The sequence below is a fragment of the Amborella trichopoda genome, chromosome 12 (genome assembly GCF_054954075.1).
Source record: "Amborella trichopoda isolate Santa Cruz 75 chromosome 12, AtrichopodaSantaCruz75HAP2 v2.0, whole genome shotgun sequence".
Lineage (NCBI taxonomy): Eukaryota > Viridiplantae > Streptophyta > Magnoliopsida > Amborellales > Amborellaceae > Amborella > Amborella trichopoda.
Window position 1 is genome coordinate 38302470 of NC_142347.1, and position 27060 is coordinate 38329529.

The following is a 27060-nucleotide window of genomic DNA, read 5'->3' on the forward strand; positions in this document are numbered from 1 at the left end:
CCTCTCGCCAACCTGAGAGAAGCAGGAGTATCCGGTAAAGCTCTACATAATCATAATAAAAAATTTCACACAACATAATCATCATAATATATTTGTAAAAGCTCAACTAAAATAAGATACCTCTTTAGTCTCCTCCAATGGCTGAAATTTTTTTATTGCAATTACCAAACGTTGTAGTTTATTCATCAAACTTATTCCCATTTTCGAACTTACACTGTAAAGATTTTGAATTTGGTATCATAAATTTATTGTTTATTTAAAATTATATAGAGAGACTTTTGAAAATTTTTTATAAAAAATAAATAAACATAAGACTTATTACAACAAAATTATGTTATTCGAATCATCTTATTCCAATGATTTATCATGTTGAAACCAAAGTCTGTTAAAAGACGTAGAAGACGTATGATTCCATGTAAATGACAAAAGCATGCAAAATAAGTAGGAAATGGTGTATCATGACTTTAGCATGGTACAAGTTATTATTAAAAAATATTTTTAGAATTATGATGATGTTATTATTAGAAAATCTTTTTAAAATGGTGTGATGATAACTTTAATTTTACATTTCAATGAAATTTTGTGAAAAAAAAAAAGAAGAAAAAAAGGATAGTTTATAGGCAAGTACTAGTAAAATGTTGACAATACATTTTCCATATTTCTTCCGGATATAGCCTAATAGTAGCAATGTATTTATCAAGTTGCATCTAAATACTACCCAAATAATCAACAATATATTTTCATGTATCCAAACAGCCTACAACCCCTTGTTGTAAGTAAGGGACCTTTCGCCCTCATAAGCTTTGCCAATATATTTCAGAGATAGAGTTCAGCCGTTGGATGCATGAAATATCTCATAGGAAGAGGCATTAGATTGATACTCCGAATCGGTAACCTACACAATAATATCGTATCCTTGATTATTTATCTCATCCCCTTACGTGAACGCGAAGGGAGAGAGAGAGAGAGGAAGAGAGGTTTAAGTGTGGTTTCAGAATTTTAGAGAGATAAATTTTAGAGAGAGAATGTGAGGTTTAACAGATTTTTCTGGGTTTTACTTCACACATACAGAGAGAGAGAGCCTCTCCATTGCAAATAGTTATTCGGTGACAGAGAGAGAGTTCCTGAGCTGCAAAGAGCCATTTTGATGTCGCCCCAGTTTGGACAAGGTTAAAACCCAGCATTTCATAACTGGCTTCTGCAATTCAGAGAGAGAGAGGAATTACTGAAAGCCCAAAAAGACCATTTGTTGGAGACCAACGTCTTTTGAGTTCCAGAGTCGTGGTCATTTTCAGAGTTTCACTGCTGGCTTCTGCAGCTTCTCTCACTTCAAGTCCATTTGGACTAAGCCAAGAAATGTGGAGAAGTTCAGCATGGCATCTCTCATCCCTTCGAAATTCGATGACGAAACCCATCTTATTCCCATATCGAGTCTCGATGCCCAAGCAGAGCAGCACAATTTTCTCCTCTTCTTCTTCTTCTCCTCCTTCTTCTTCACCTGAATTTGAGCCTTCCTCCATTAATAGAGTCTTCCAAATAAGCTTTTCTCAATTGGGTACTCGTCAATGTCCTCAATTATTTGATAAAATAGAAGATCCTATTCTCACTCTAGATTCCACCATTGATGACACTGTGAACGTTCCATGGATTGCAAGCCAAATAAGCGAGATTTTACCCATTCAAACGCCCCAAGCTTGGTCCTCTTTCTATGCCTCTGATTCCCACATAAAGAACATTACGGATGAGGCTATTGATGGAGAGTTGAAGAAAAAGGGTTCAAGAGAAATGAGTAAGACCAAGTTCAATGGCCTAAGAAGAAGGCAGGTTAAAATTGAGACAGAGGCTTGGGAACGAGCAGTGAGAGAGTATCGAGAGCTTATTTCAGAAATGTGCGAGCAAAAATTGGCACCTAACTTGCCATATATGAAGTCCCTCTTTCTTGGATGGTTTGAACCTCTGAGAGATGCCATTGCTGAAGAGCAAGCTTTACAGGAAACAAAGAGGGCTAAGACCGGTTATGCTCCCTATATTGGACTACTAACCGCTGATAAAATGGCAGTTATTGTGATGCATAAGTTGATGGGTTTGATGATGACTGGTCAGGATTGTGGAAGTGTTCGTGTTGTTCAGGCTGCTTGTCAAATTGGAGAGGCCGTCGAGCATGAGGTGATTGATTTTGTGTTTATATTTGTTGCATCTTTCTACCCTTCTTGACTCTGGATTTGTGGAACTTTGATGACTTCGATTGATTGGAATTGGAATAAGGTCTTAAATTTTTGATCAATTGTCTAGAATTTTGGGGTTGTTATAAGGAGCACAAAATGGGACCAGAGTTGAAATGAGATGCCCATTGATTCATAAATTGGCTTGCATACTAATGGTTTACCTTTCTATGACACTCAACTTTGCTGTTATTGAGAGGTGGAAATGCATTAGAGGTGAAAATAGATGCTATTGAATGAGAAATAACCCCATTGGTAGTTTTGTATCTTTCTGTGCTCTATATGTTGTATATTTTTAGTGCCTTTTGAGTTTGCTTGGAATGTTTCTGCTGGGGATTTTCATGTATGAAATTTTGGCATCTGAGTTTCTGACAGATTCTGGAACTTCCATGTCTGGTAATTTTTCCCACAATGTAGTAGTACTCCTTTTTGATGTGGTACTTATGTTTCAACTGATAATGATTTGGGGGTCATGGTTCTTGTCTTATGAGTTGCTTCTTTCCGGATTCTTTTGTTTCTCCTTTCCCATAATGGGATTCAGATTGGGTATGTTGCTTAGTTGAAAAACTAGGTGAATTGACTCGTCTCCTGCCTTAGTTGGATGCAAATATGCTTAGGTAGCTAGTTCATTGACTGAGTATGTAATTTACCCCTAAATGGATAAATCCGTTTCTCAGAAAAATTAAGTAGCGCCCCAGCTCATGTGTAGTGCTGTTACAGCTTTTGGGGCTATATCTTCAATCATTTTTACTTGAGTTATGTGTGGCCCTGGTCCAATCCTATTAATCTTCCAAAAGTGAGTGTCTTTATCATGGTCAACATTTTAGGTCTTGAACTAGACCTTGAAGTGCAATGGCAGCTCTCAATGTCTAAATTCAAATCTTAGCAAACACTTGACAAAGTGTGTGACATTAGTTCAAGGGGGGTTTTATTGAATCCTTGACCATTTTCTTGTTCCCTTCACCCATTAATTAGGTTTTCAGAGTCTTCGTTCACCCCTAAAACGTCTTTGGATTCATGAAAACTTGGATGTGTCAGCGATGCGATAGATCTCAAAGCCTTGAGCTACAGAAGCATCCATATGGTGAGTTAGGACACAAGGATGGATGCTTTTAGTCGTTTTCACCACTTTGAAAGTTTCTTGGCTGTTTTCTATAAGGCATTAAAGGAGGAGAACTAATCAAACAGTACATGTTAAGGAATGAATCAACTAAAACCTCTTAAGGAGTTGAATATGCAATCCAAGTAATACAAGTAATACAATATGAATCTTTTGGATTCTCGCTTATTCCAAGTAATGCAACGTTAACTTTATCAAAAAAAAAAAAAAAATGCAATCCAAGTAAGATATATCACTCTAAAAATATGGAGCTTTTGGAAGTTTAGATGAAGTTGTTGCAGGTAGCCCCCAGGAGTGTCGAGGGAGCATGCTAAAACTAAGGATTTTATGGTCATAAATTTTGCAATGTATTACTAACTTATAGAAGTGGGTCATATAAGAGCCAAATAGACTTCTTTCTAGTCAAGAAGGTAGATCGACCATCATGTAAATACTGCAAGGTTATCCCAGGAGAGAGTTTGACCACACAACTTAGGCTTGTGGTTATGGATGTTTGCCTAAAGAGATAGAAGAGAGAGAGTGAAACTAATACATGTCCAAGAACTAGGTTGTGGAATTTAAAAAAAAGAGAACATAGACTTATTTAGGAATAAATTGGTAAAAGAAGGAAAATGAAAATCTGAACATGAAGTTAATGTTATATGGAATGTGATGGTCGACTGTATTAAGAAAGTGGTAAAAGAAGTTTTAGAAGAAACTAAAGGAAAAAGAATTTCGACAAAGAAACTTGGTCATGGTGTGAGGAGGTTCAGAAGGTTATTAGCAAAAAACAATCATGTTGTAAAGCTTGGAAATGTAATAAAAATGTTCAAAACTTATAAGAATATAAAAAAGTTAAGAAAAATGCTAAGAAAATAGTAAATAAGGCTAAACTAAAAGCTTATGATAATCAATATAATTAAATGGGGATAAGAGAATTGAAAAAGGCATTTTCAAACTAGCAAAAATGAGAAAGAGGAGGTGTAGGGATCTAAATCATATAAGATGTATTAAGAGTGAGAATCATAGGATCCTGGTAAAAGATGACAAGTTCAATGAAAGGTGGAGAATTTAGTTGAATTTTTTTTTAAGTAACGAATGCTATGGGAACACAACGGTAGGATGAACCTTTGACATAAATGAGGGTGGAGGTCATAGTTATATTCACAAGATTAGGGTATTTGAAGTGAAAGAAGCATTGAGAAAGATGAAAATAAGAAAAATAAAAAAGGCTTTAGAATCAGATGTTATCCTTATAGAGGTTTGGAAGTGCATGGGGGAGATTGACATATGCTGGTTTACCGAGCTATTCAATAAGGTGTTAAGAACAAATAAAATGTCAGGCAATTAGAGAAAAAGTACTGTGGTACCTATTGACAAGAACAAATGGGACATACAGAATTGTACAAACTTTAAATTTATGAGCCGTACTATGAAGCCATGGAGAGATTGGTTGAGCAACGATTAAGGCGTGAAACATTTCTATCAGAAAATCTATTCGGTTTTATGCAAGGGAGGTCAACTATCAAAGCCATTTTTTTACTTAAGCAATTGATTAAAAAGTTTAGGGCGAATGAAAAAGACCTCCACATGGTCTTTATTGATTTAGAGAAAATATATGATAAGGTACCTAAAGATTTAATTTGGTGAGTGTTGGAAAAGAAAGGAATTACTATAGGCTATATTGACATAGATATATATAAGGGAACGTTGACTAGTGTATGGACAACTAGTGGAGAGACAAGTGAGTTCTCAGTGACAATGGGCTTATATTAGAAGTCAGTGTTGAACCCATATATCATTCTCTTGGCTATGGATGAGTTAACCAGGCACCTACAAGATGAGACACCCTGTTGTATTTGTTTGCGGATTACATAGCTTTGATCAATGAGATTAGGGGCAGCGTCAATGAAAAGTTAGAACGTTGGAGGGAGGCTTTAGAATCTAAAGGTTTTAAAATTAGCCATGCGAAGATAAGATATATGGAACACAAGTTTAGTAATCATAGGAGTAGAAACGATGAAGTAGTAAGATTGATGGTCAAAAAATACCTAAAAGAGATTGATTCTGATATCTAGGGTCAAAAGTCCAAGAGGATGTAGAGATTGAGGAAGATGTTACCTATAGAATTAGAGTTGGGTCGAAGTGGAGATGTGCATCCGGAGTTTTATGTGATCGCCGCATACTATTAAGACTAAAGGGGAAATTCTATAGGACGGTTGTAAGACCAGTCATGCTTAATGGGACGGAATGCTGAGAAATCAAGAAACAACATATCCATTGGATGAACGTAGTTGAGATGAGGATGTTGAGATGGATGAGTGGCAAGACAATAAATGATAGAATTTGGAATGAATACATATGAGGAACTTAGGTGTGGCTCCAATAGGCGATAAAATGAGGGAAATAGACAAAAATGGGCTGGCCATGTACAATGTAGATCTAATACAATATCGGTTATGAGGTGCGATTTGGTTTAAGCAGAAGGGTCTAAAAGGACAAGGGGAAGGCCGAAAATGACATGGATAGAAGTACTAAGAAAAGATATGGTGACTTTTGTCTTACAGTGGGTATGACTTGATAGAGAAGCATAGAGGGACAAGATTCATGTAGCCGACTCCAAGTAATTGGGATAAGGCTTGGATGATGATGATTAGTCTATTTTGCATTGCTTTTCAAAGTATATGTATTTCATATTCATAGCGCAGTCATGAGTGCATATTCGTTCTCTAGGTTAATTTCTCTAACTTATTTAGTTTCCATAAAATTGGCCCTTGATAGAGAAGAATGGACAAACTAGATTCATGTAGCCGACCCTCAATAATTGGGATAAGGCTTGGATGATGATGATGAAGAAGATGTTCTTTCCATAAAATATGCCTCATCTATTGAAAAACGATAACTCGAGTTTAGCTGGAACAACTTTATGGACAAGTAGACCAAATATACATGATGTTGGTGGTAGCATTTTGGTAGGGGAAATGGGCTTAAGCATCATTAGGCAAAAATCTTCAGGGATATCACTGATTGCCGCAACACAGACTGTACGGGAATGCTAGAAATTCTGCAGGTCACTGCTGGCACATATTATTTACACTCTTTCAGTTGGTTGATGCTGCCTAGAAAATCCCATACTCCTTTATATGTCATGATTTTGATCTGCTGGGTATAATGGCTGTCTGAGTAATTTCTGCTACTGCTGCCGATCATGTAAAAGTACTACCTGTCTTCTTACTATTATCTCAACATGATTATGTCTTGCCCTTCCAGGCTAGAATACATGACTTTTTGGAAAAGACTAAGAAGAAATCTCGAAGAGGGAAGAAGGTTGGGGAGGAATCAGAGAGTTTAAGCAAAGAGCAGGAAAATCTTAGGAAACGAGTCACAAATTTAATGAAAATGCAAAAACTGCGTGAAGTGAGAAAGCTAGTCAGACAAGGGGATGATGTGAAGCCCTGGGGTCAGGATGCTCATGCTAAGGTTAGTTTGTTCTTCTCCTACTTTGATTTGTCTTTTCAGATGTTTCCTTGAAAATTTGAAATTGGAACTCCTATATATAACTGAATTCTTCATTTTCATTAATTTTTTCAGTTGGGAAGTCGTCTTATAGAGTTATTCATAAAAACAGCTTATATACAGCCTCCTGTTGATCAACAAGCAGAGGGCCCTCCTGAAATTAGGCCTGCATTTAGGCATACGTTCAGAACTTTCACAAAGGATCGGCAGTATGTATTTCATTGTTTTCAGCCAAACATTCAAAGCTATCTGTCAAATAAATTTATGTTTTAATAGGTTCTTGATTTTCACTCCAGGAAATTTTGCAGGAGATATGGAGTCATAGAATGTGATCCGCTCGTGCATAAAGGGCTAGATAAAACAGTAAGTTGGGGTTTTCCTCTTCTTTTGGGAACTTCTTTTTCTCTTTTTTCTTTCTTGTTTCTACATTAGATATACAAAACATAGATTGAATTTTATTAGTCCTGGAATTTGGGATTTATTGTGAGAAAACATGTAGCTGCGTTTGGATGTGTTCAAACTGTTTGTTGTCTCCCATGTAATTTGTCTATTTCTGACAGGCTAGGCACATGGTGACAGCTTATACTCCAATGCTGATACGACCAAAACCTTGGAGAGGGTATGGTACATTCACAAAGTGTAAATTTGTAAATCCAATGGGATGATCGCTGTCTTATGAAATGGACAGTGCTGAAGAGAGTAAGATCTACCCCTTAGAACGTGTCATGTTAGGTTCCACTCTCTCCATCACCGTCAATCATTTCATCACATGGTGATTATCCCAAGGGACCATAGTATATATCATAGTCCATAGGATTATAACATTGTTTCCATGTGAAGATGGGGAACTTTTTTTCTTTTTGGTGAGTCAATGGGGAGAGGGCCCTTACCCTTGGTAACAATCGAGCCTAGGACGTAGCGTTGCAAATTGTCAAGCACTAACAAATTAAGAGCGGGGAACTTGATTTTTTTAAATATATTTTACTAAAATTATGCTTTTTGAAGCTTCTCAATGGTACCCACTTCTGCAATTCCTCTTGGCATGTTTGGAGCTGGGCTTGGTGGGTCTCAACATGTCCTAGTTGAATTGGGGAAAGAAGTGGAATTATGCCCACATTCTAAACAGGAACTGAATTTCTTGAATTCTAGCTTCTTGACCTGAGTTAGCAGGTGGTTTAGCTGATTTCTTTATGTTCACAGGTATGACAAGGGAGGATACTTGGTTTTGCCTTCTCAGATAATGCGGATTCATGGGGCCAAGCAACAACGCGAGGCGGTCAAGAATGTTCCACAGAAGCAGTTGCAAAATGTTTTTGAGGTCAAATTCTTAGTTGTTGTTTGTATAGTTCTGTCTTGGCAATAAATTTAGCTATGTTAATGTTGTTGATCATTGTGTGCTCTCTAAGTAGTGACATTCTACCTTTCAGCTTTCTCTTACAAAATTCAATTGTGGATTGAGTGCACCTTTGATATTGAAAAATTGTCAGGTTTTATTTGTTTGAGAACATATAGGTGCTATAGGAACTACACTGATAAATAGGATTATACAACATGTCTATACTCCCAGCCATGGGCCCCTTACCCTAGGCATTCATGCATTTGCTTCTCTGAACAGTGATAGTTGACAGCTCAACAGGTTCTGGGAAATGCATGTGGTTCTGATCCGGGGCATCTCATTAGCATCTATATGAGCAGGACAGGGTACACCATGTCACTGTGGTTGAGTGCTCTTCCCTCTTGATAAACGAGAAAGCCTAAGCCATGCCTATTAGTCTCCCAATTTTGTTATCAACCTGTTCTTGCTCCATGTTTATCGAAGGAGAGTCTCTTAGCCTGAGAAGTTAGCTTGTAGAGCTTTCTGTGGATCTTGGAGAATGGCGAACATTCTTGAGATCCATGGGTTAGCCTGCTTTGTGGTAATTCACTTTCAGTGTGTTCATAGGAAGGCTAGGTTGGCAGATCTGGCTTGAAATGGGGTTTCAAAGCCAAGGCCAAGTCTCAGGGGTTTCTTCCATCATTGTAATTGTGTTATTTATTGTGCTACCTGACTGTTCTTGTTGATAAAAAACATCAATTACAGGAAATGTACAAAGAAAGGAACAACCTTTCGAAAAATTTAGTAAAGAAAAAGAAAACCTGGTACATATATCAGAGAGTTATAACTGATTACTTTTTCTTTTTACCTATTGAAATATCAAGGAGTTTATCATAGGAACAATTGTTTCATGTGGGCTGGACCGCATTTCTACAATATGCGGTCCAGAGGTATAAAGCATCCATCTTAAAGATGGATGCAAATAGGTGGTCCATCTAAAATCAATTGTAACCAATGGTCAAAATGTTTTTTTAATATAATTATTATTTTTAGTTTTCAAATTTTTATTAATTTTTCATATTCATGATCTCCATGTTTTTAGATTATATATACTCTAAAAATTAGGATCAAATTATATTATCAAATATATTTGTTGCCAAGCCTTCATTTCTACAATATGTGGGCTGGCCGCATGCTAACTGCATCCTTATCAGAGCTACAGAAATTAAATTGAAGGTCATACTCAATTAACCTTCAGAAAAAGAAATTAAAGAAAAAAAGTTTCATGCTTGATTTTATTCCTCAGCCTCTTATAATACCGAAATGCATTAGACCTAATATTGGATTTTGAAATTGTTTAGGCACTGGATACTCTGGGTAGCACCAAATGGAGGGTGAATAAAAGAATTCTTGATGTGGTAAATAGAGTTTGGGCTCGCGGAGGTGGAATTGCAGGTTTGGTAGACCGAGAAGATGTAAGTTGAGCTATTAAACGTGTGATTTTGACATAGTTTTCCATTCAATGGTTGTTTTAACTCTGTATTCTTGTCTTGTTTAGGAGTCTGCTGTGTTCTTTTTTGTTTTGCCTTTGGTTTATATTGTTCTATAAATGTTTTATTTCCATTGCCTTGTAGGTTCTCCTTCCTGAGAAACCGGACACAGAGGATGAAATGGAAATTCGGAAGTGGCGATGGAGTGTCAAAAAGGCAAAAAAGGTCAACAGTGAGAGGCATTCTCAGCGATGTGATTTGGAACTTAAACTTTCTGTAAGTTTCTCCGAATATAAGATGAACGATGGGCATTTCTTGATACATAAATTGGGTTTGCGTACGAAGAGTAAACTAACGATTTGGTATTATGAATCCTTTAGGTTGCTAGAAAAATGAGGGAAGAAGAAGGATTCTATTATCCCCATAATCTTGATTTCCGTGGCCGAGCTTATCCTATGCATCCTCACCTTAACCATCTTGGGTCAGACCTTTGCCGAGGGATTTTAGAGTTCGCTGAGGGAAGACCGTTGGGAAAGAGTGGATTGCGTTGGTCGAAGATACATCTCGCAAATCTTTATGCATGTGGTGTAGATAAACTCTCATATGATGGTCGATTAGCATTTGTCGAGAACCACTTAGATGATATATTTGATTCGGCAGAGAGACCTCTTGAAGGAAAACGGTGGTGGTTAAATGCAGAAGATCCCTTCCAATGCTTAGCCGCATGTATGAATCTTTTTGAAGCATTGAAAAGTCCCACTCCTGAGAATGTTATCTCTCACATGCCAGTCCATCAGGTTAATGATTTTAAATAATTTTCATCACGGAGAATAATGGAATGGTTGCGATGAATATAAATGGAAACTTCAGGCCCAGTTCAAAATTATGTGTATAAATATGTGTATATATATGTATATGTGTGTGTGTGCGTGTGTGTGTAAACAGACACAAACACAAGATATGAATATGGGAGTAGCTGAGGTCAGCCGACTAGCTGACAGCTATAGTAAACGTCCAATGTTTCAGATTGAATGTGGGCCAATCCACAGCATTTCGTATTTTAATTTTAATTTTTTTCTGCAAATCCAAGTCATTTGAACTTTGGAGCGTCTACTCATGAAAAATAGTCAAATCTACTAAAAGTTTTAAAAAATAATTCGTTAAAAATAAATTGATCAAAATGCCCTTAAAAGTTTTAGAGGTATTTTGGTCAATTTATTTCTTACGAATTACGTTTTTAATATTTTTATTAGGTGCGCCTTAATGACAAGAGTGAACGCTCCAACTTTCATGTGATTTGAATTTGTTAAAAAAAGATTAAAATTTAAATACAAAATGCAGTCGTGACTGTTAGATCGGCGCAGATTCAATTTGAGCTGTTGGGCTTACACAATTCCTTCAGCCCTTAGGCTGATAGGATCTTTTTCCTATACACACACACACACATACACACACACATACAAACAAGTATGCAGTATGCATTATATGTCACACACACACACATCCACCCACCCACCCACACACCCACCCTGAGATAAGCAAAATCGTTAGGTTGTATCGTAACAGTGACATTACTGCGACCCTGATCGGCAGTTGAGAGTGTATTTCATATTTTTAATTATATTATCTTTTATACAAATCACATTTATGTGAAATTTTGGTTGTGGGTAGATTTAATTGGAGTGCATTTGTTAAAAACAAGAAAATTTTTTAAATAAAAAAGACCAAAATACCCCTGAATTTTCTGAGGTATTTTTGCTGTTTTATTTTATTGTAATTATTTTTTTTCAATTTTATTAGGTGCACCACAATTAAATATATGCATGTCCCAAATATTGACAATGAATAATGATTTATAGAGAAAATGATAAAATTCAAAAGTTTTCATGCACTCTCCATCCCGTCGAGATCCAAGCCTAATAAAAAATACTGTAGCAGTTATTTTGGCACGGTTTGTTAGGTATATATATATATAAAGGTTGCAACCCTAAAATGTAGAATTAAGATGCACCTCAAAAATCCCTCAGAAAAGGTTGTTTTTATGTTACAAACTCCTTCTAATTGATCATCTAGGCATTGAAATGTATGAATATGAAAAAAAAAAAAAAGATTTCGAGTCCAAAAATAGTGCATTTTACGACATATTATCTGGACTGTACACTTTCAAGATTTTCATGTGTTTATAGATTCACATGATTTGAACCATTTTTGGAGTTTAAAATTTTATAGTTAGATATGAAAATGGATTCTCAAGCCATCTTGAGAAGTTTTTACACCAAAATCACATCTTTGATGAATTTGGAGGTGCGCCTTAATTTGAGTGTTTAAGGTTGCAACCTTATGCAAACCACACCCCAATCGTATGTAAACGACACCCATATATATATATATATATATATATATTGGGGTTTATGCAGGAACCTTACCTATTGTATTATTTTTTAATGAAAAGTTACAATATAATGTGAACGTATTCTATGTATGATATGATATTTACAATGAAGCTCATTATGTCTCTCTCTCACTTTATATACATAATGACCTTACTATATTTCCTCTCTCTTACTAGAATTTGTTCCGTTTTTATATATAATTTTTTGTTTCATTCCTTTGGGGAATTATCTTTTCTTCCTGTATGCTATCTTGTGATTTCCACATTCTCTCTCTTAATGTCCTATAGGTGGTAGCATGACACTCATTCTTATGTGCATTCGTTTCATTTCTTGCCATATTAACCAAACGAGAGAGGGGAGAGGAGCACTTCAAAGGTTATTGAGGAACATGTTATTGAATTTCTTTTGGGAGACAAGCCATTCGGAGGTTTTCGATGTTTGAGCTGGCTATGGCTTTTCTGTTGATCCACCACATGATAACTTTCCAAATCTCAGTCACAAAAGCACATGTAGTGAAAAGATAATCATCATCTTCAATCTCAGCAATACATAAAGTAGCATCTATTCACCTATAATAACTCATATCTGCACTCTATTGGCGGTTGGTAGCCGTTTTTGATAAGTTGTCCATGTAAACCATAAGGCCCTAGGACGGCACACAGACATACATACACAGATCGATATATAAGTTTTTCGAGTATGAATATTAGACTTTATTTTGTGCAATATTCATTTTAAATGCTGTTTCAAATTTCTTTAGGTCTTGACACTTTCTTATGTGATCTTCATTTATTGGAGGATTTTAAGGACGCGTTTGCTTTTCTCCAGGATGGTTCATGTAATGGTTTGCAGCACTATGCAGCTCTCGGAAGAGATCGAGTATGTAACTGCCCTTTTCTAACTTCATTATTTTTTGCATTAAAAAAAGGAAACTCTCTTTTTTTGGCGCCTCAGTCCTGGTATTTGTAGACTATCTTTCCTGGCACAGGAATGTACACACTGTTTGGCGAGTGTTCTTGAAGTATTTATGTAGTGGATTTGTGGCATGAGATAACTTTTCCATGTAGGTGTGAAAATTACTCAGGGGAGCAATATGTTTTTTAGAGCTTTGTAGATCTGATCATTTACAGCCCTGCCTGAATGTTAATGTTATCTAAGAGCTAAAACTTAGACATCCACTAGATCTCCTATGTTTTTTTTGTCATGAATTTGATAGTTATTGAATTTGCATTTTCTGTTTTTCGGTCGTTGTTTTGCCAAGGTCTATTGACCTTTCATAAATTCCAAATCTAAAAATATCCCCCCAGTGTAAGTAATAATTTTGGCTTCAAGGACTAGACTAACAGGAGCGCTTGGACAAAAACTGGCTCTAGTGATAAAAAAGCATGCATTTTTTCTCCTATTCAATTTGATCATATGTGTATTTTACTTTTATTCTCGTTTTCACAAATTTGATTATTCTTTTTATTGAACCTTGATTACTGTCACAAACATCAATGTGAAAACCATGGTTTGTTTTGTCTCTCAGTATATCTTATTATGTTTCACTATTATTTTCATTTACTCAAACTTTCTTTTGGCTTTGTGAAATGCATATTTTTCCTTATATTGGGCCTTTGTATGACAGCAAATATACGTTATGAACTTTGTTTTTATTGAAATTCTCTTTTCCTGGGTTTTAATGTTGGTGCAATACTTATATTCAGTTGGGGGCAGCTGCCGTCAACTTAGTTGCTGGTGAGAAACCAGCGGATGTTTATTCTGGTATAGCTGCCAGGTATGCTGCTTATATTAAAGATAATTGATTCACAGGAAGGACAAATTATTGTACTTGTGTGGGTGCTTTATCATGACAGTCGCTTGTGAATTATGCATTCAAGTATCATGCTTAGTTTTGGTATTTCCTGGACTTTCCGTTTTCTTTCTTTTTAGCTAAATTGATACTTCTGCATGTACTATTAAGGGTACTGGAGATTATGAAAAGGGACTCAGAGAAAGGTCCTGCTTCCAATCCGAACGCCTTTCTTGCTAGAGCCTTGGTTGACCAGGTCAGTTGGTCTGCACTATGATCTTCTCTCTGTGTGTGCGTTTGAAAACTTTATCGTAAAAATTATTCAAACTCCTTTTAATTTAGATACAGGATTTCTTGAACCGGTTGGTTGTTCTCTGTCTTCCTCCCTTTCACTTTCATACACTCGCATACACAGAGGATGTCTCATGGTCTCTCTGCATGCGTTCTTTCTTTCTTACATTGTTTTCTTGTTGTCTGTCTTGTTGTCTCCGTCAAGGTGTTTGCTTCTGTTCTCAAGTCCCAATCATGAACATGTAAATCATATCGGATTTCAAGGTCAATGTATTTAATCTGATAGATTGGTTCCCACAGGTGGACCGGAAATTGGTAAAGCAAACAGTGATGACATCAGTGTACGGCGTCACTTACATAGGTGCACGTGACCAAATTTGTAGGAGGCTAAAAGAGCGGGGCCACATAACAGATGACTCACAGTTATTCAGAGCGTCCTGCTATGCTGCCAAAGTAATCTACCCATAAAGACTAGCGAATGTGTGTTTCCATTACCCTGTTATGATAACCAGAACGGAGTGGCCTCCCAAACTGATGGATTGCCAAAGTGGTCCAGTGAAAAATGGGATCATGAAAAAGCATGTAAATTTTTTGAAAATTTGTATTATATTTTAGAGTTTTGACCAGTTCTCAACAGCACAAAAGACTTGATGATCAGTCAAACCACCATCTGAACTGGACCAAACACTACGCCAATTCATTGTTCAGTCTGGTTCTGATAACACTGTTACATATTTGATAAAGCATATTGCAATCTAGTGGACTATGGAAAACTATAGTCTGTCGGCATCATCTTCACGTGATTAATGGTGATGGACAGATTGGGACCCACCAGAACAGGACATGATCCCAATGGTGTGTCCCTCTCTTTCCATCATATTTCATCATTTCATTGTATGATGATGAACCCGATGAGTTGTCATAGAATATTCTTGCATTTGTTATGCTAATATTTTGAAAATAACGTTGCATTTCTCAGGTAACATTGACTGCTCTAGGGGAGACGTTTCAAGCAGCACGAAATATTATGAGCTGGCTGGGTGACTGTGCAAAGGTCACATTTCCTGCTTAATTCATCATGTGAAGTGCCATCATTACTTTGCCTTTGTTATGACTGAATATTACAAAATAAGTTGTGTCAACCACTTAGAAGGCTTCAAAACGCAGTTCTGTAGTTGCTGTTTATGTCACCCATTTTTTGTAATTAATTTGAGAAGAGATGTTATTGTTATCCAATGGAATATGTTATATTCATAGTTCATTTGGGTCATCCTTGTCAATGAAATGATAGATGGTGATGGAGTTGTGGCCTCACCATTGAGGTCACATCCTCTTACAACTTTCAATCATTTCATGGGATGCTGGTGGTCCAATGGGCTATGATTTGACATCATCCATTGGATTATAGCATACTTTATCTTAATTTTATTGTAAGTTCGTTTCTTTTGCTGAATAGTTTTAGATACTCAATAGGTGATTGCTTCAGAAAATGAACCAGTGAGATGGACCACTCCTCTTGGGCTTCCAGTTGTGCAGCCTTATCGGAAATTTGCAAGGCATCTAGTAAGTTTCCGACCTTGGTCATGAATTCAGTTCAAGAAACTCAAAATCTCAAGTAAACTTTTGGAAGGTTGCACTTTGAAATAAAGAGTTTCTCATTTGTTTGCTGGGTTGTAGAATCTTTAATTTCTTCTATGACAAACAGCAAACAAGGCTCATGCAGATGCAACAGAAAATGCACACGTGTTTGAGAATTTCATCAGTTAGTTTACAACTCTACATATCTCTGTTTGTGAACCTTGCGAAGTATTCTCCATATTGTGCAATACGTTTTTCATGCCTTTCAGGTTAAGGGCAAGTATTCTATGCTGTTATTTGGTTTCCCTACAGTTTCATGGCACTTCTCCAATGTCAGATGTCAACAAGGGATGATTGGTTGCATTGTTTCTATGCTCAAAGTCTGTTAAGTTTCAATGGATTTTGAGTTTAGGAGTGATGTATTCCACCAGGTTGTTGTTGACATCGGTGGGTTAGGAGAGTGATGGAATACTACATGAAACCCAAATGGCAGAGTAATATGCAAACCCTTTGGTTAAAACTTCAAAATGAATATGTTAAAATTATAAAATTTATGTGGCAAATGTTTTTTTAATCATCTCAGTATTATTTGTTTAATTCTTCCTTCTATATTTATCCTCAATTCCTATCTTTAATCTATCTGTTTCTTGGTTCCTTCCATATTTCTGTGTTTTAACGAACTTTTCATCATGTTCCTGAAGATTTTCCTATAAATTTCCAGAGTAAAGCTAGAAAAGTCTTTTGAACAATCACTTCCTAGAATTATTAAGAATGAGGCTTATTACCATGATAGGAAGGGTACTTGCCTATCTAGGGCTTCCATCAAACCCATATTTGCCGTCCAAACTCATAATATGGTCTATGCATAAATCGTATATTAATGATTTCAATTTTCTGAACCGCTGCATCCTTCAGGTTAAAACATCCCTTCAGGTGTTGGCATTACAACGAGAGAGTAACTCGGTAATCCTCTCTCTCTCTCTCTCTCTCTCTCTATCTATCTATCTATCTATCTCTCTCTCTCTCTATCTTTCTCTCTCTCTCTCTCACTCTCTCTCTCTCTCTCTCTCTTTCTGTGCGTGTGTGTGTGTGTGCGCGTGCATACGTGTATGCGTTCATGCATGAAATATAATGTTTATTCAGTTTGTTGAAGATATTGTGCTTTGGATATGGACTTAATGTGAAATTGTCATTGAAATATTGTAAACTACATCTTATATTCATGAAAATGCAATTCTTTGCATGAAAATCTAAATCACTTTGCCATGAATCTGGACATCAGGTTATGGTGAAACGGCAAAGAACAGCTTTTGCACCAAATTTTGTTCATTCCCTTGATGGCTCTCACATGATGATGACCGCCATTGCATGCAAAAAGATTGGCTTGAATTTTGCAGGTAAAATGGTGGTAAAGTACACAATGTCACATCATTACGACATTTTCCTAAAGCTTCCTAATGTGTGCTCTTATTCTTATATGAATACTGACACATGGCTTATGTCTACTACATGTCTCAAGTGCCTAAAAGTTGACAGGCCCCGATATGTCCTTACAAGTTATTGTCATGAAATTTTAAGATATAATATAGATTTTTGATGAATATATTATAAAACATGAAGAATAAGGAACCTTTTAAAAATAAAAATTACTTTGGCAATAAAGTTTTAAAGTGATTTTTCTGGATCCCATTCTTAAATGTTATTTCGGCGTATTCTCTAACAAACAAAACAAGATAATATATGCAGGGAAAGGTTTCTATACTTCCCCTACAGCATAGAAGACCTATGCTTCCCCTACCATCCAGCCGTCCAATTTTGATCAAGAGCGCCACTCACTGTTTGATCTTAGATCCAACGTCTCAAAGTATTTTATTTTTAGTTTTTGTTATACAAATTTTATGAATATGAAATTTGGTACGTGCCATCTTCGCAATGGAGTGCACCTAAAAAATATTAAAAATAATTTTTTGATAAAATATAATGGCCAAAATACCTCTTGAAACTTTCAGGGGTATTTTGATCATTTTATTTTATTGGAAATATTTTATTTTATATTTTTTGCGAGTGCGAGTTTAATAGAGGATTGGACGTACAAAATTTGGTGTCAAAATAATTTATAGAAAAAAAATTAAAAATAAAATAGTGTAGAGACGTGACATTGTGATTGGGGCAATCTTAGCCCTCCATTCAGAATGGACGGTTGGATAAGGGGAAGTATATAAGTTTTATGTTGTAGGGGAAGCATAGAAAGCTTGCCCATATATGCAAATAACCTATTGTTCTTTTTTTACTTCTTGTTCCATGATTTCATCAAAGAAAATTGGTGATTAATATTATAGCTCTCTGAAGTATTTGTAATTCGACTTTCATTCTCTTTTAGTTCCTCTTAATTTTATTGCTCTCTCATAATTAGCATCTCACAAATCCTCTCCACAATCATCGTCATCCAGGCCTTATCCCAACTATTTGGGGTGGGCTACACAAATCTTGATTGGCTCACAAATCCTAACTTAATTAATTAAGAGTAAAAGGAAAAGAAAGTAAAGGGAAATATTTATGTTTTCAATGTTCAATGTGACCATATGAGTTCTCTTTTTTAATTTCTAGCTAATTTTAAAACATTTTTCATATACATATGATAACGTTATCATGTTTAACATGAATGTATAAATTTAAAAAATATATAATTTTAGGAAGAAATAAAATAAAATATTAATGAAAACTTCTTGTGCATTGTTCTTTGATAATTATCTAGTTTATTATTTTGTCCAAAACAAATATTGTAAAACGTATCAATATTTAATTGCTAAAGCTTAAGTGTCACGATATTAGACCTTTTTGACTCTTAGGAGTTCAGGGATCAATTCCTGGTACAGCCATTTCTCGTTCCCATGATGGGAAACCCCATGTGTGAAATATACACACTCATGTGGGGAGTGTAGTAGATACGTTAGACACTCCCCTTTTTATTCCCTCATGGATTCAAAAAGTGTCCTTCCCTTGTCAGGGGGTGTAGATACTGACACCATGCTAAAGGCAAGGCATCTAGGAACTCTTGTTTTATTACTCCTTTGAATAAGCATTGGATGCATCATTCCCCTATTCATTTGATTGGAGTATCATTCAATTTTTAAAATTCAACATTCTATGGTTAACATGCTTCAACGTCCAAAGGTTTATGTAAAATGTCAAATTATCTCAATTACCCTTCTTTTATTCTGTGTCTATAAAATTTGCGTGGGCATTCATGTCTTTCACCAAATATTTGATATTAGAAGCCATTTAACCTTACAACCCTCTCTCTCTCTCTCTCTCTCCCTTAAAGGGGACAGAGGCAAGGGTAGCTCTTCTCAGCCTTATGCAGAGTTGGGGACACCTAGTGTTTCAAAAAGTGTTAGGCGGCATCTAGGCGGCTGTGGGGTCAAGGCACCTTGGCGGCCATGGGGGTCCAAGCACCTGGGTGGCGCAGTTGAAAAAAAAAGAGAAAGATAGAAGTCAAGAAGAGAATTTTGATAATCCATTAGACCATAATCTATATTTTCATACGATGCTAAAACAGTAAGACCATACAAGCATACACTGATAGTCTGATACATTGTAGACTGTACACACAGAAGTTAGATAGTAGAAACTAAAAATAAGAAAAAAAAAATACAGAAATTAAAAAAATATACAGTCTGAGACAATAGTCAAAACTCAACAATCAACACTCAACACCAAGAGTCAGACACTCAAGCATCTTCAACTCTTCATTCTTCAGTCATCATCATCATAAGAAGGAATAGGCTAAACTTCATCATATGCATCAGATTGGAGGCCATCATCATCAAAGTCATCTCTCTCTTCAACAGAATGTTCGTCCTCCTCTGTTTCTTTTGAATCTGCATCTTCCTCCTCTTCTTCTACCTCCCTCTTACTAGTATGTGCAGAAGAGGCCTTAGAAGTCTTGGCTGCTCTACCTTTTTCTATCTTTTTGTGCATCTCTGAACTCAAATATTGTATAATCTCCTTCTTGATAGCCTCAGGAACATTTTTACACAGGGCAACATCCCCCTTAATATCGGCAAGGTTTTTTTTAAACCGGTAAATTCTCCCATTAGTATCATTTCCACAATTATTACATTTAATACGATTTTTGTCATTCGGATTCGAGTTATGACCATACTTCCAACCCGGATCACCACTTTTAGAAGAACCTGATATTTCCATAGACCAAGGCTTATTTTTATCTTTTTCTGATTCTTTTAAATTTAGAAATTGTGTAATCTCATCCCAAATAGTTTTAGGAACCTTTTTACAAGAAGGAACATTCCCTTTAATACCGACAAGGTGTTTCTTGAATCGGTTAATACCCCCATTGGTATCTTTTTCACAAAAATTACACCTTATACAATTTTTATTGTTTGGTTTTGGGTTATAACCGTACTTCCAACCCGGATCACTTCTTCTAAAAGAACCAGAAATAGATCTATTCAAATGATAAGGATTTTGTTCCTGTTTTTGTTTTTTAAAACTCATATATTGCTTAATCTCTTCTCTGATAGCTTTAGGAACCTTTTTACAAGAGGCAACATCCCCTTTAATACCGGCAAGATGTTTCTTAAATCAGTTTATGCCCCATTTTGTATCTTTTTTACAATAATTGCATCTAATGCAATTTTTATCATTTGGATTTATGTCCATATTTTCAACCCGGATCTCCACTTCGACTAGATCCTGAAGAAGACATCTCAAAATAAACACACGTAATCTAAAAAATAAAGTTTTGCACTTACTTTGATTGTTCGACCTCCAAACTCCCACCTCTGAGATATTTTCTAGTGCTAAAATAATAAAAAACATCCTTTAATAGGATTAAAAAACTCTAAAACTAAATCTAATCTACTTGGGTGATGCTTGGATCAATTTTCCATAACTTTGAGAAACACTTTGATCCAATAAAAATCACAAAATTTAATTTGTTTGAGGTTTATTTCTCTCTAAAATGGGTTCTTATGGGTTTAGGTTTCAAATGAACTTAAAACCCATATTTGAAAGCCTTTATTTTTCAAAAAAACTCAATAGAACCAAAAAAAAAAAAAACTCATTTCCGCCCTTAGGCGGGGCGCCCAGGGTATTTCAGCCCTTTGGCGGGGCGCCCAGGGCATTTCGGCTTTTAGGCAGGGCGCAGGCTCTGGGCGCCCGCCTAGGCGGGTTCCATATTGCTTAGGCAGCCGCTCAGGGACTGCCGCCTAGGCCTGGGCAATGCACCCAAGCCTTTTAGACCCCCTAGGTAGCTGCATAGGCACTGGGCGGTCCACTTTTTTGAACAATGGGGACACTCACATTCACCACTAGGCATTGGCTTCCCCTTCATTGAATCAAACCCTAATGGAATCCTAAGCTTCTTCATGGCATCAATCTCATCATCAACGCTGTCGCCCCCATCGATCTCACCATTTCCTGAATCTGAGGGCCTCTTCTTCCCCTCTTTACACCTCCATCAAGAAAACTAGATGAATCATTTACGTTCGCCCTCTTCACTTGTCCTCATCTTTCCTGCGCTTCTTACAACTGTTTTCCAATAACCTGTGGGGTTTTTTTTTCAGTCTTATGAATTTTTTCTGGTGAGGAGTGGTTGTGGCACCAGATTTTGGCAGATCTTGAGAGAGGAGGAGACCTAGATCGCGTGTTTTCATGATCAGAAGAGATCTTTCCTTTCTCTCATCTTTTCTCACAAACAAGAAAAGAGAAAAATGTCACATATCATAGAGAATGATGAGCCTCTCAATGAAACAGGGAACCAAAGGAAAGAAGAACGATTCTACCAAGGAAAGCAAAAGAAAAGTTCGTCATCAACAAAATGCGAAGCGAGATTTGAAAATTTATAGGTCATTCCTTTTCGTTAATAAAACATGCCCTGTACCTCATCGAGAGAGATCTCAAAGTATAGACCTGCCGTATTTGAAGAAGGACAAGATCCAAGTACTATACAAATCTTTGTTGTTTACTGACAGCGGGAAACAATATTAGGTCATAACCAGGCTTATCCCACGTATAACAGCCCACTCATGAATTGACAAGCTGTACAACCCCTATTTCTATCTTTGATTCCGTATTGGTAGCAAGTGGTAAGCTGAACTCATATCTAAGAAATTCTAATTTTAAAAAACAAAATTTTATGATATCAGCAAGGAAAAATTATTTCAGGGGCATGGATCCTCCATGCCTGAAATCTTTTTTTTATTGCTGCTGTCCGCCCACTTTCTGTCTATCCTTCTTCTATCAGTGGGCTTCCTCTTCGTTGATCTCCTTGCCTATACTGTTACTGGTCTTGAGATTGAGCCTTCTCTCCACCACTCTTTAAACTCTCCCTCTCGCTCATATCAGCAACTCCTAGAGCCACTCCTGGCACCCCAGCCATGTGGGTACTCTGAGGGTGTACAAAACTTGCTCCTAAGTTGAAATTTTTTGTGAAAGAAATTAATGCCCTTACTAATTTTATACACATGGAATAAATAGAAGGAAAAAATACTTTAAAGTTTGCACCCCATTCTCTCTCTCTCTCTCTCTCTTTATATATATATATATGTGTGTGTGTGTGTGTGTGTGTGTGTGAACGGGATGTAAGAAAAGGTGAAAACAATAGCCTTCAAATTAGCAAAAATGAGAGAGAAAAAGAGTAGACCATATTAAATGCATTAAGAGTGAGGATCATAAGGTCTTAGTGAAAGATGAAGAGGTCAACAAAATGTGGAGAATTTATTTTTAAAAAATTAGTAAATGAAGAATACAATGGGAACAACGGTAAACGGAACCGTTGGCATAAATGAGGCCGGAGGTCATTAGATACATTCGTAGGATTAAGATATTGGAAGTAAAAGGAGCTTTGAAAATGATGAAGATAGGATCAGATGGTATCCCAATAGAGGTTTATAAGTGCATGGGGAAGATCGGCATTGACTGGCTAAGCAAGCTGTTCAACAAGGTGTTGAAAATAAAGAAAGTGCCAAATGAATGGAGGAAACGTACTATGATACCTATTTACAAGAACAAAGTAGACACATAAATGTGCAAACAATGGGGGGATCAAACTTATGAGCCACACTATGAAGCTGTGAGAAAGAGTGATTGAGCAACGACTACAGCATGAAACGAGTGTATCAGAAAACCAATTCAGTTTTATGCTAGGGAGGTCAACAGTTGAGGCTATTTCCTAGTTAGGCAACTGATTGAGAAGTTTAGGGTGAAGGGAAATGACCTCCACATGGTCTTTATTGATTTAGAGAAAGCTTATGATGGAGTATCTTGAGATTTAATTTGGTGCGTGTTGGAAAATAAAGGGGTCTCCCGATCATAGTTAATGGGATCTTCTAAGGAGGGTGTCGCTTCCGCTCCAGAAGCTCGATCCTGCGCTCCGAGATACGGGATCTCGATTCTGTGTGATTCCTTGATATTTAGGATCTCGATTAGGGAAATTGGGGAACATGATCTCATCTAATGGGATCTAGATCCCTATGCCAAAGATCATGGTTCCATGAGTAAGCAGAACCACGATTCCACCAACTTGGAATCCGAGTATCCTCTAATTTGGGAGCGAGTTTCACCGATACATTTTTTTGGTTCATATACAATCAAGTGTGGACCTCCAAATTTTTATGACCTACAATCTTTATGAACTCCATGATTTCCAACATATTTTACGAGGACAAGGAGAGAAGCAAGAAGGTGGAAGGAGATGCAAAAGTTAGTCGCAGTATGCTTCTATTGACGAATGTCAATATGCTCAACTTCCTTGGAGCTAGTTCACTAGGTCTTGTCTACCTCCTAAAGGGCATCTATCACTTAAGTGTTTGTCAATCAAATCAAGCCACTCATGATATTACCTTACAGGTGATGGAATAACATGCATGTGTGGAAATGTGAGGTCTCTTTCATGTAAATGTCTTTGAACCTCTAGCAATCTTTGATAGAGGTGAGCTACTGGGAATTATATATGGCAATGTCTTTCATTTTTCTTACTTTGCAAAAGAGAACTTAACTATTGCGGCATTTCTTTTTTGGAAACAATCTATCACAACATTCTTATATTAATCATCATTTGATATTCAAGTGGGAGTTGCCCAATCCAACTGATTGGTGCCAAAATTGAGGATGTGTGCATTGTGGGCCGACAATTGTAGGTAGGTGTGCAATTTTTGTAATGGATCCACATGTTGTAGGCAGACCAATGTAAGTAGGTGCACTGTTTTTATCACCCTCAATTCCCATTGTTAACATGGGATCAAGGACTTAGTTATTGCATCACCATATCGCTGTGCAAGATCATACTCCACTGATAACAAAATGTAAAAGAGAATTTTAATGACATGAATTTTGTTCACATCGATACTAGGTTTGTGAATTTGAAAATAGTTAAAAATATTGTTCAATGATATTCACTCCCAAGTAACAATATAGTTGGTAAGTGAACTTCGAGAACCTTGATCCCTATCATGGAGTAAAGCGATCCCATTTAGTAAAGAATTTACCCTCGTGAAGATATGGAGTAGAGACAGAGTATATAGAATGCAAGTTTAGTAATAATAGGAGCAGAGACGAGGAAGTAAGAGACGAGGAAGTAGTTAAGATTGACGGCTAAGAAATACTAAGAAGAGTGCACTTTCGATCTCTTTGGTCGATAATCCAGGAAAATGGAGACATTGAGGAAGAGTTCGCACTAGGTGGGAGACGTGGAGACGGTGCAACCGGAGTTTTATGTGATCACTGCTTACCAAAGAAGCTGAAGGGGAATTTTTATAGGACAATTGTGAGGTTAGCTTGACTTTATGGGGCGAAATGTTGGGCGGTAACATACCCATAGGATGAGTTTAGCTGAGATAAGGATTTTGAGATGGATGAGTCAAAACAAGAAATGATAGCATTCAAAATGAATACATTTGGGAGAACTTAGGTGTGGTTCCAATAGGCAATAAGATGACAAAGTAGACATATGTGGGCTGGCCATGTGTAGCACAAACTCAATACAATACCTGAGGTGTGAGTTGGTTCAAGTAGAAGGCTCAGGTCTACAAGGACATTTTTGGAAGTGGTGAAAAAACATGTAGAGACTTATGGCCTCACTGAGGTTATGGCCCTTGATAGAGCAAAATAATAGACAAGGATTTGTGTAGCCGACCCCAAGTAGTTGGGAAAAGGCTCTGATAATGATGATATCCCACCATACCTGGTACAGAAGTTCTTGATTTGGAATCTTCTAATATTACAAAAATCCATTTAATATCTTCTTAACAAATGAGCAAAAAATGCGGGGAAAAAACTTTATCATGTTAATAATTGTAAATGCGGTTGTTATTTTGGAAAAGATTCAAAAATAATTAACCTTCTTTTTTTGCAGGGGTGCATGACTCATATTGGACACATGCATGTGATGTCGATGAGATGAACTGGATTCTTCGGGAGAAGTTTGTTGAACTCTACAGCATGCCAATACTTGAGAATGTGTGTTAACCTTCCTGTAAATTATAATAAGTTCTGTTGCTATTTAAAACAATATTCCGATACCCTTTTTTCTTTCTAATATGGTTTGTATCTATTAAAATCTAATATGCTTTTTTTTTTTCCAATATTGTTTCTATTGGTGAAAGTTAAAATGCTAATATGTCTTCTGTTCTGTGGGCTTTATTATGTCTATGCAGTTGCTCGAGGGCTTTCAAACATCATTTCCCACTTTGGTGTTTCCAGCTGTCCCTGAAAGGGGAGATTTTGATCTCCGAGATGTCCTTGAATCCCCATATTTTTTCAACTGATAAAATTAATTCATGGCTGTTTTTTCTCTTAGTGTTTAACAAGGCAAAAAGCTTTCTTTGCCATCGTAATCTGGCAACTCGATGCGCTTGATACAACATAATTTGAGCAGTTGGCTTGGAGATCCTCGCCTTGTACAGAGTTTTCAGGCATGGATAACTACTGCTGGAACTGGGATTTTCATGAAATCTCATCCTGCAAAGGTGGTGAGATCGAATCTATTTGTCACTGAGAGAAAGGGAGAAAAATCTCATTTGAACCATTGCAGATCGACAGAGAATCCCATCTCAAGTGATCAAGCTCGCATATCCAAGAACAGTAAGAAGAAGGTGCTTTCCCTCGTGGTTTTCACTGTTCACAATGAAGGGAGAGAAGGAGCAAAGCTGTAAAGGTGGAGTGCTATTGTGCAATAGCATCCATAGGCAACAAAGATGCTGGAATTTTGGAAAAGCAAAAACCTGAAGGAAATCTGAGGGAGAAATCATTACAAATATTGGCATTAGTTGTAATTTGGTATATGGAGCATGTGTTATTTCATGTACGATGATTATATGTACTAGTGGAAATGCCAGTGGCAAATATTAATCGCGCTGATGAAATGTTCCGTGAATGACTGGTGAGTAGCTGATTGAATTGGACAGTAATTTCCAACATTATTGTAGAAATTCTCAGTTTGATGTGATTTTTTCTTTTCGGTTTGGGGTGTAGACTGTAGAGATTTGCTAAATCGCATGCCGTACTTTATAAAAGCGTGTATTGAATCGGTGCCAATTCATCAAGACCCAAGTTGTTGGATACTTGGACAAGATACAATGATAATATGATTATAATCAATAATTTGGTAATCGATAATTTGGTAGCGTTTGATTGTTGGGTTTTTTAAATACCAATTTTAAGGCTTCTTTTTTCGCCTGTTGTATACTTACAATTATAAAAATTTAACTGTCAACCATGCACGATCAAATGGATTAACTTTCATGTTTGGGGATTTTTTGCATCATCTTGATTCATCAACAATCCACCAGTATCGTACTTTAAATATTTTTTGGACCTTAAATATTTTTTTGACCACCGGAGACTTGCTCAATTAGGCCAGTTGAACCGGCCGGTTTACCGGTTAGGCCGGTTGAACCGCTTTTGACCCCAAATCCGATTCACCGTTGCGGTTTGATTTTTTCTATACTGGTTTAGCCGACCCTAAATAATTAAATAAGACGTGGATGATGATAGATATTTCGTAGTTTTGACTTTCGAGTCTAATCATCCACATTACCACTATGATCTATTGATCCAAATTATATCAATTTTAGTGTATATTGCCCAAGAAAAATTTAGATTATAGGTTTGACTCAAAATCTGAACACATTTAAGAAATTATGATCGTAATCAAGTAGTCTTTGCTCAAAATCCTCTCTTAAAAGTCGAGCAAATCACATGCTATCCATTTTTAAAGTAGATAATCAAACTAAAAGCACAATTAAACTAAGATGGTGTAAATCAAACATGGGTTTCAAACTAAACGCACATTAAACTAAGATGGTCGGAATGCGGCCTCAGTGTGTATTTGGTAGGGCGTGT

General features: G+C 36.6%; 1 protein-coding gene across 5 annotated transcripts; it reads left to right on the forward strand.

The window, feature by feature from the left end:
* The first annotated feature begins 897 nt into the window (after positions 1-897).
* LOC18446878 (DNA-directed RNA polymerase 2A) lies at positions 898-26147 on the forward strand. Of its 5 annotated transcripts, none has more exons than XR_016045783.1 (19): positions 898-2166; positions 6592-6801; positions 6913-7046; positions 7134-7200; positions 7398-7456; positions 8038-8155; positions 9514-9627; positions 9787-9918; positions 10023-10368; positions 12864-12914; positions 13742-13812; positions 13999-14083; positions 14419-14571; positions 15098-15172; positions 15592-15681; positions 16612-16659; positions 16979-17093; positions 25073-25176; positions 25374-26147. XR_016045783.1 is itself a non-coding variant. In XM_006856974.4 (19 exons), the coding sequence occupies exons 1-19, from the start codon at positions 1357-1359 to the stop codon at positions 25482-25484; spliced, it is 2964 nt and encodes a 987-aa protein (XP_006857036.1). In that variant the 5' UTR covers positions 898-1356; the 3' UTR covers positions 25485-26147. The 5 variants fall into 5 exon arrangements, 3 of the variants coding, with proteins under 3 accessions (XP_006857036.1, XP_020530854.1, XP_088709805.1); XM_006856974.4 differs by having other exon boundaries at positions 10023-10439; XR_016045784.1 differs by having other exon boundaries at positions 900-2166; positions 7146-7200.
* The last annotated feature ends 913 nt before the right edge of the window (positions 26148-27060 follow it).

Bases quoted from the DNA above. Each gene is read 5' to 3' on its own strand.
- LOC18446878 (XM_006856974.4), top strand. From the start codon at position 1,357: ATGTGGAGAAGTTCAGCATGGCATCTCTCATCCCTTCGAAATTCGATG. The intron at 6,802-6,912 runs GTTAGTTTGTTC...TAATTTTTTCAG, and splicing joins GTCAGGATGCTCATGCTAAG to TTGGGAAGTCGTCTTATAGA. The intron at 7,047-7,133 runs GTATGTATTTCA...TTTTCACTCCAG, and splicing joins ACTTTCACAAAGGATCGGCA to GAAATTTTGCAGGAGATATG.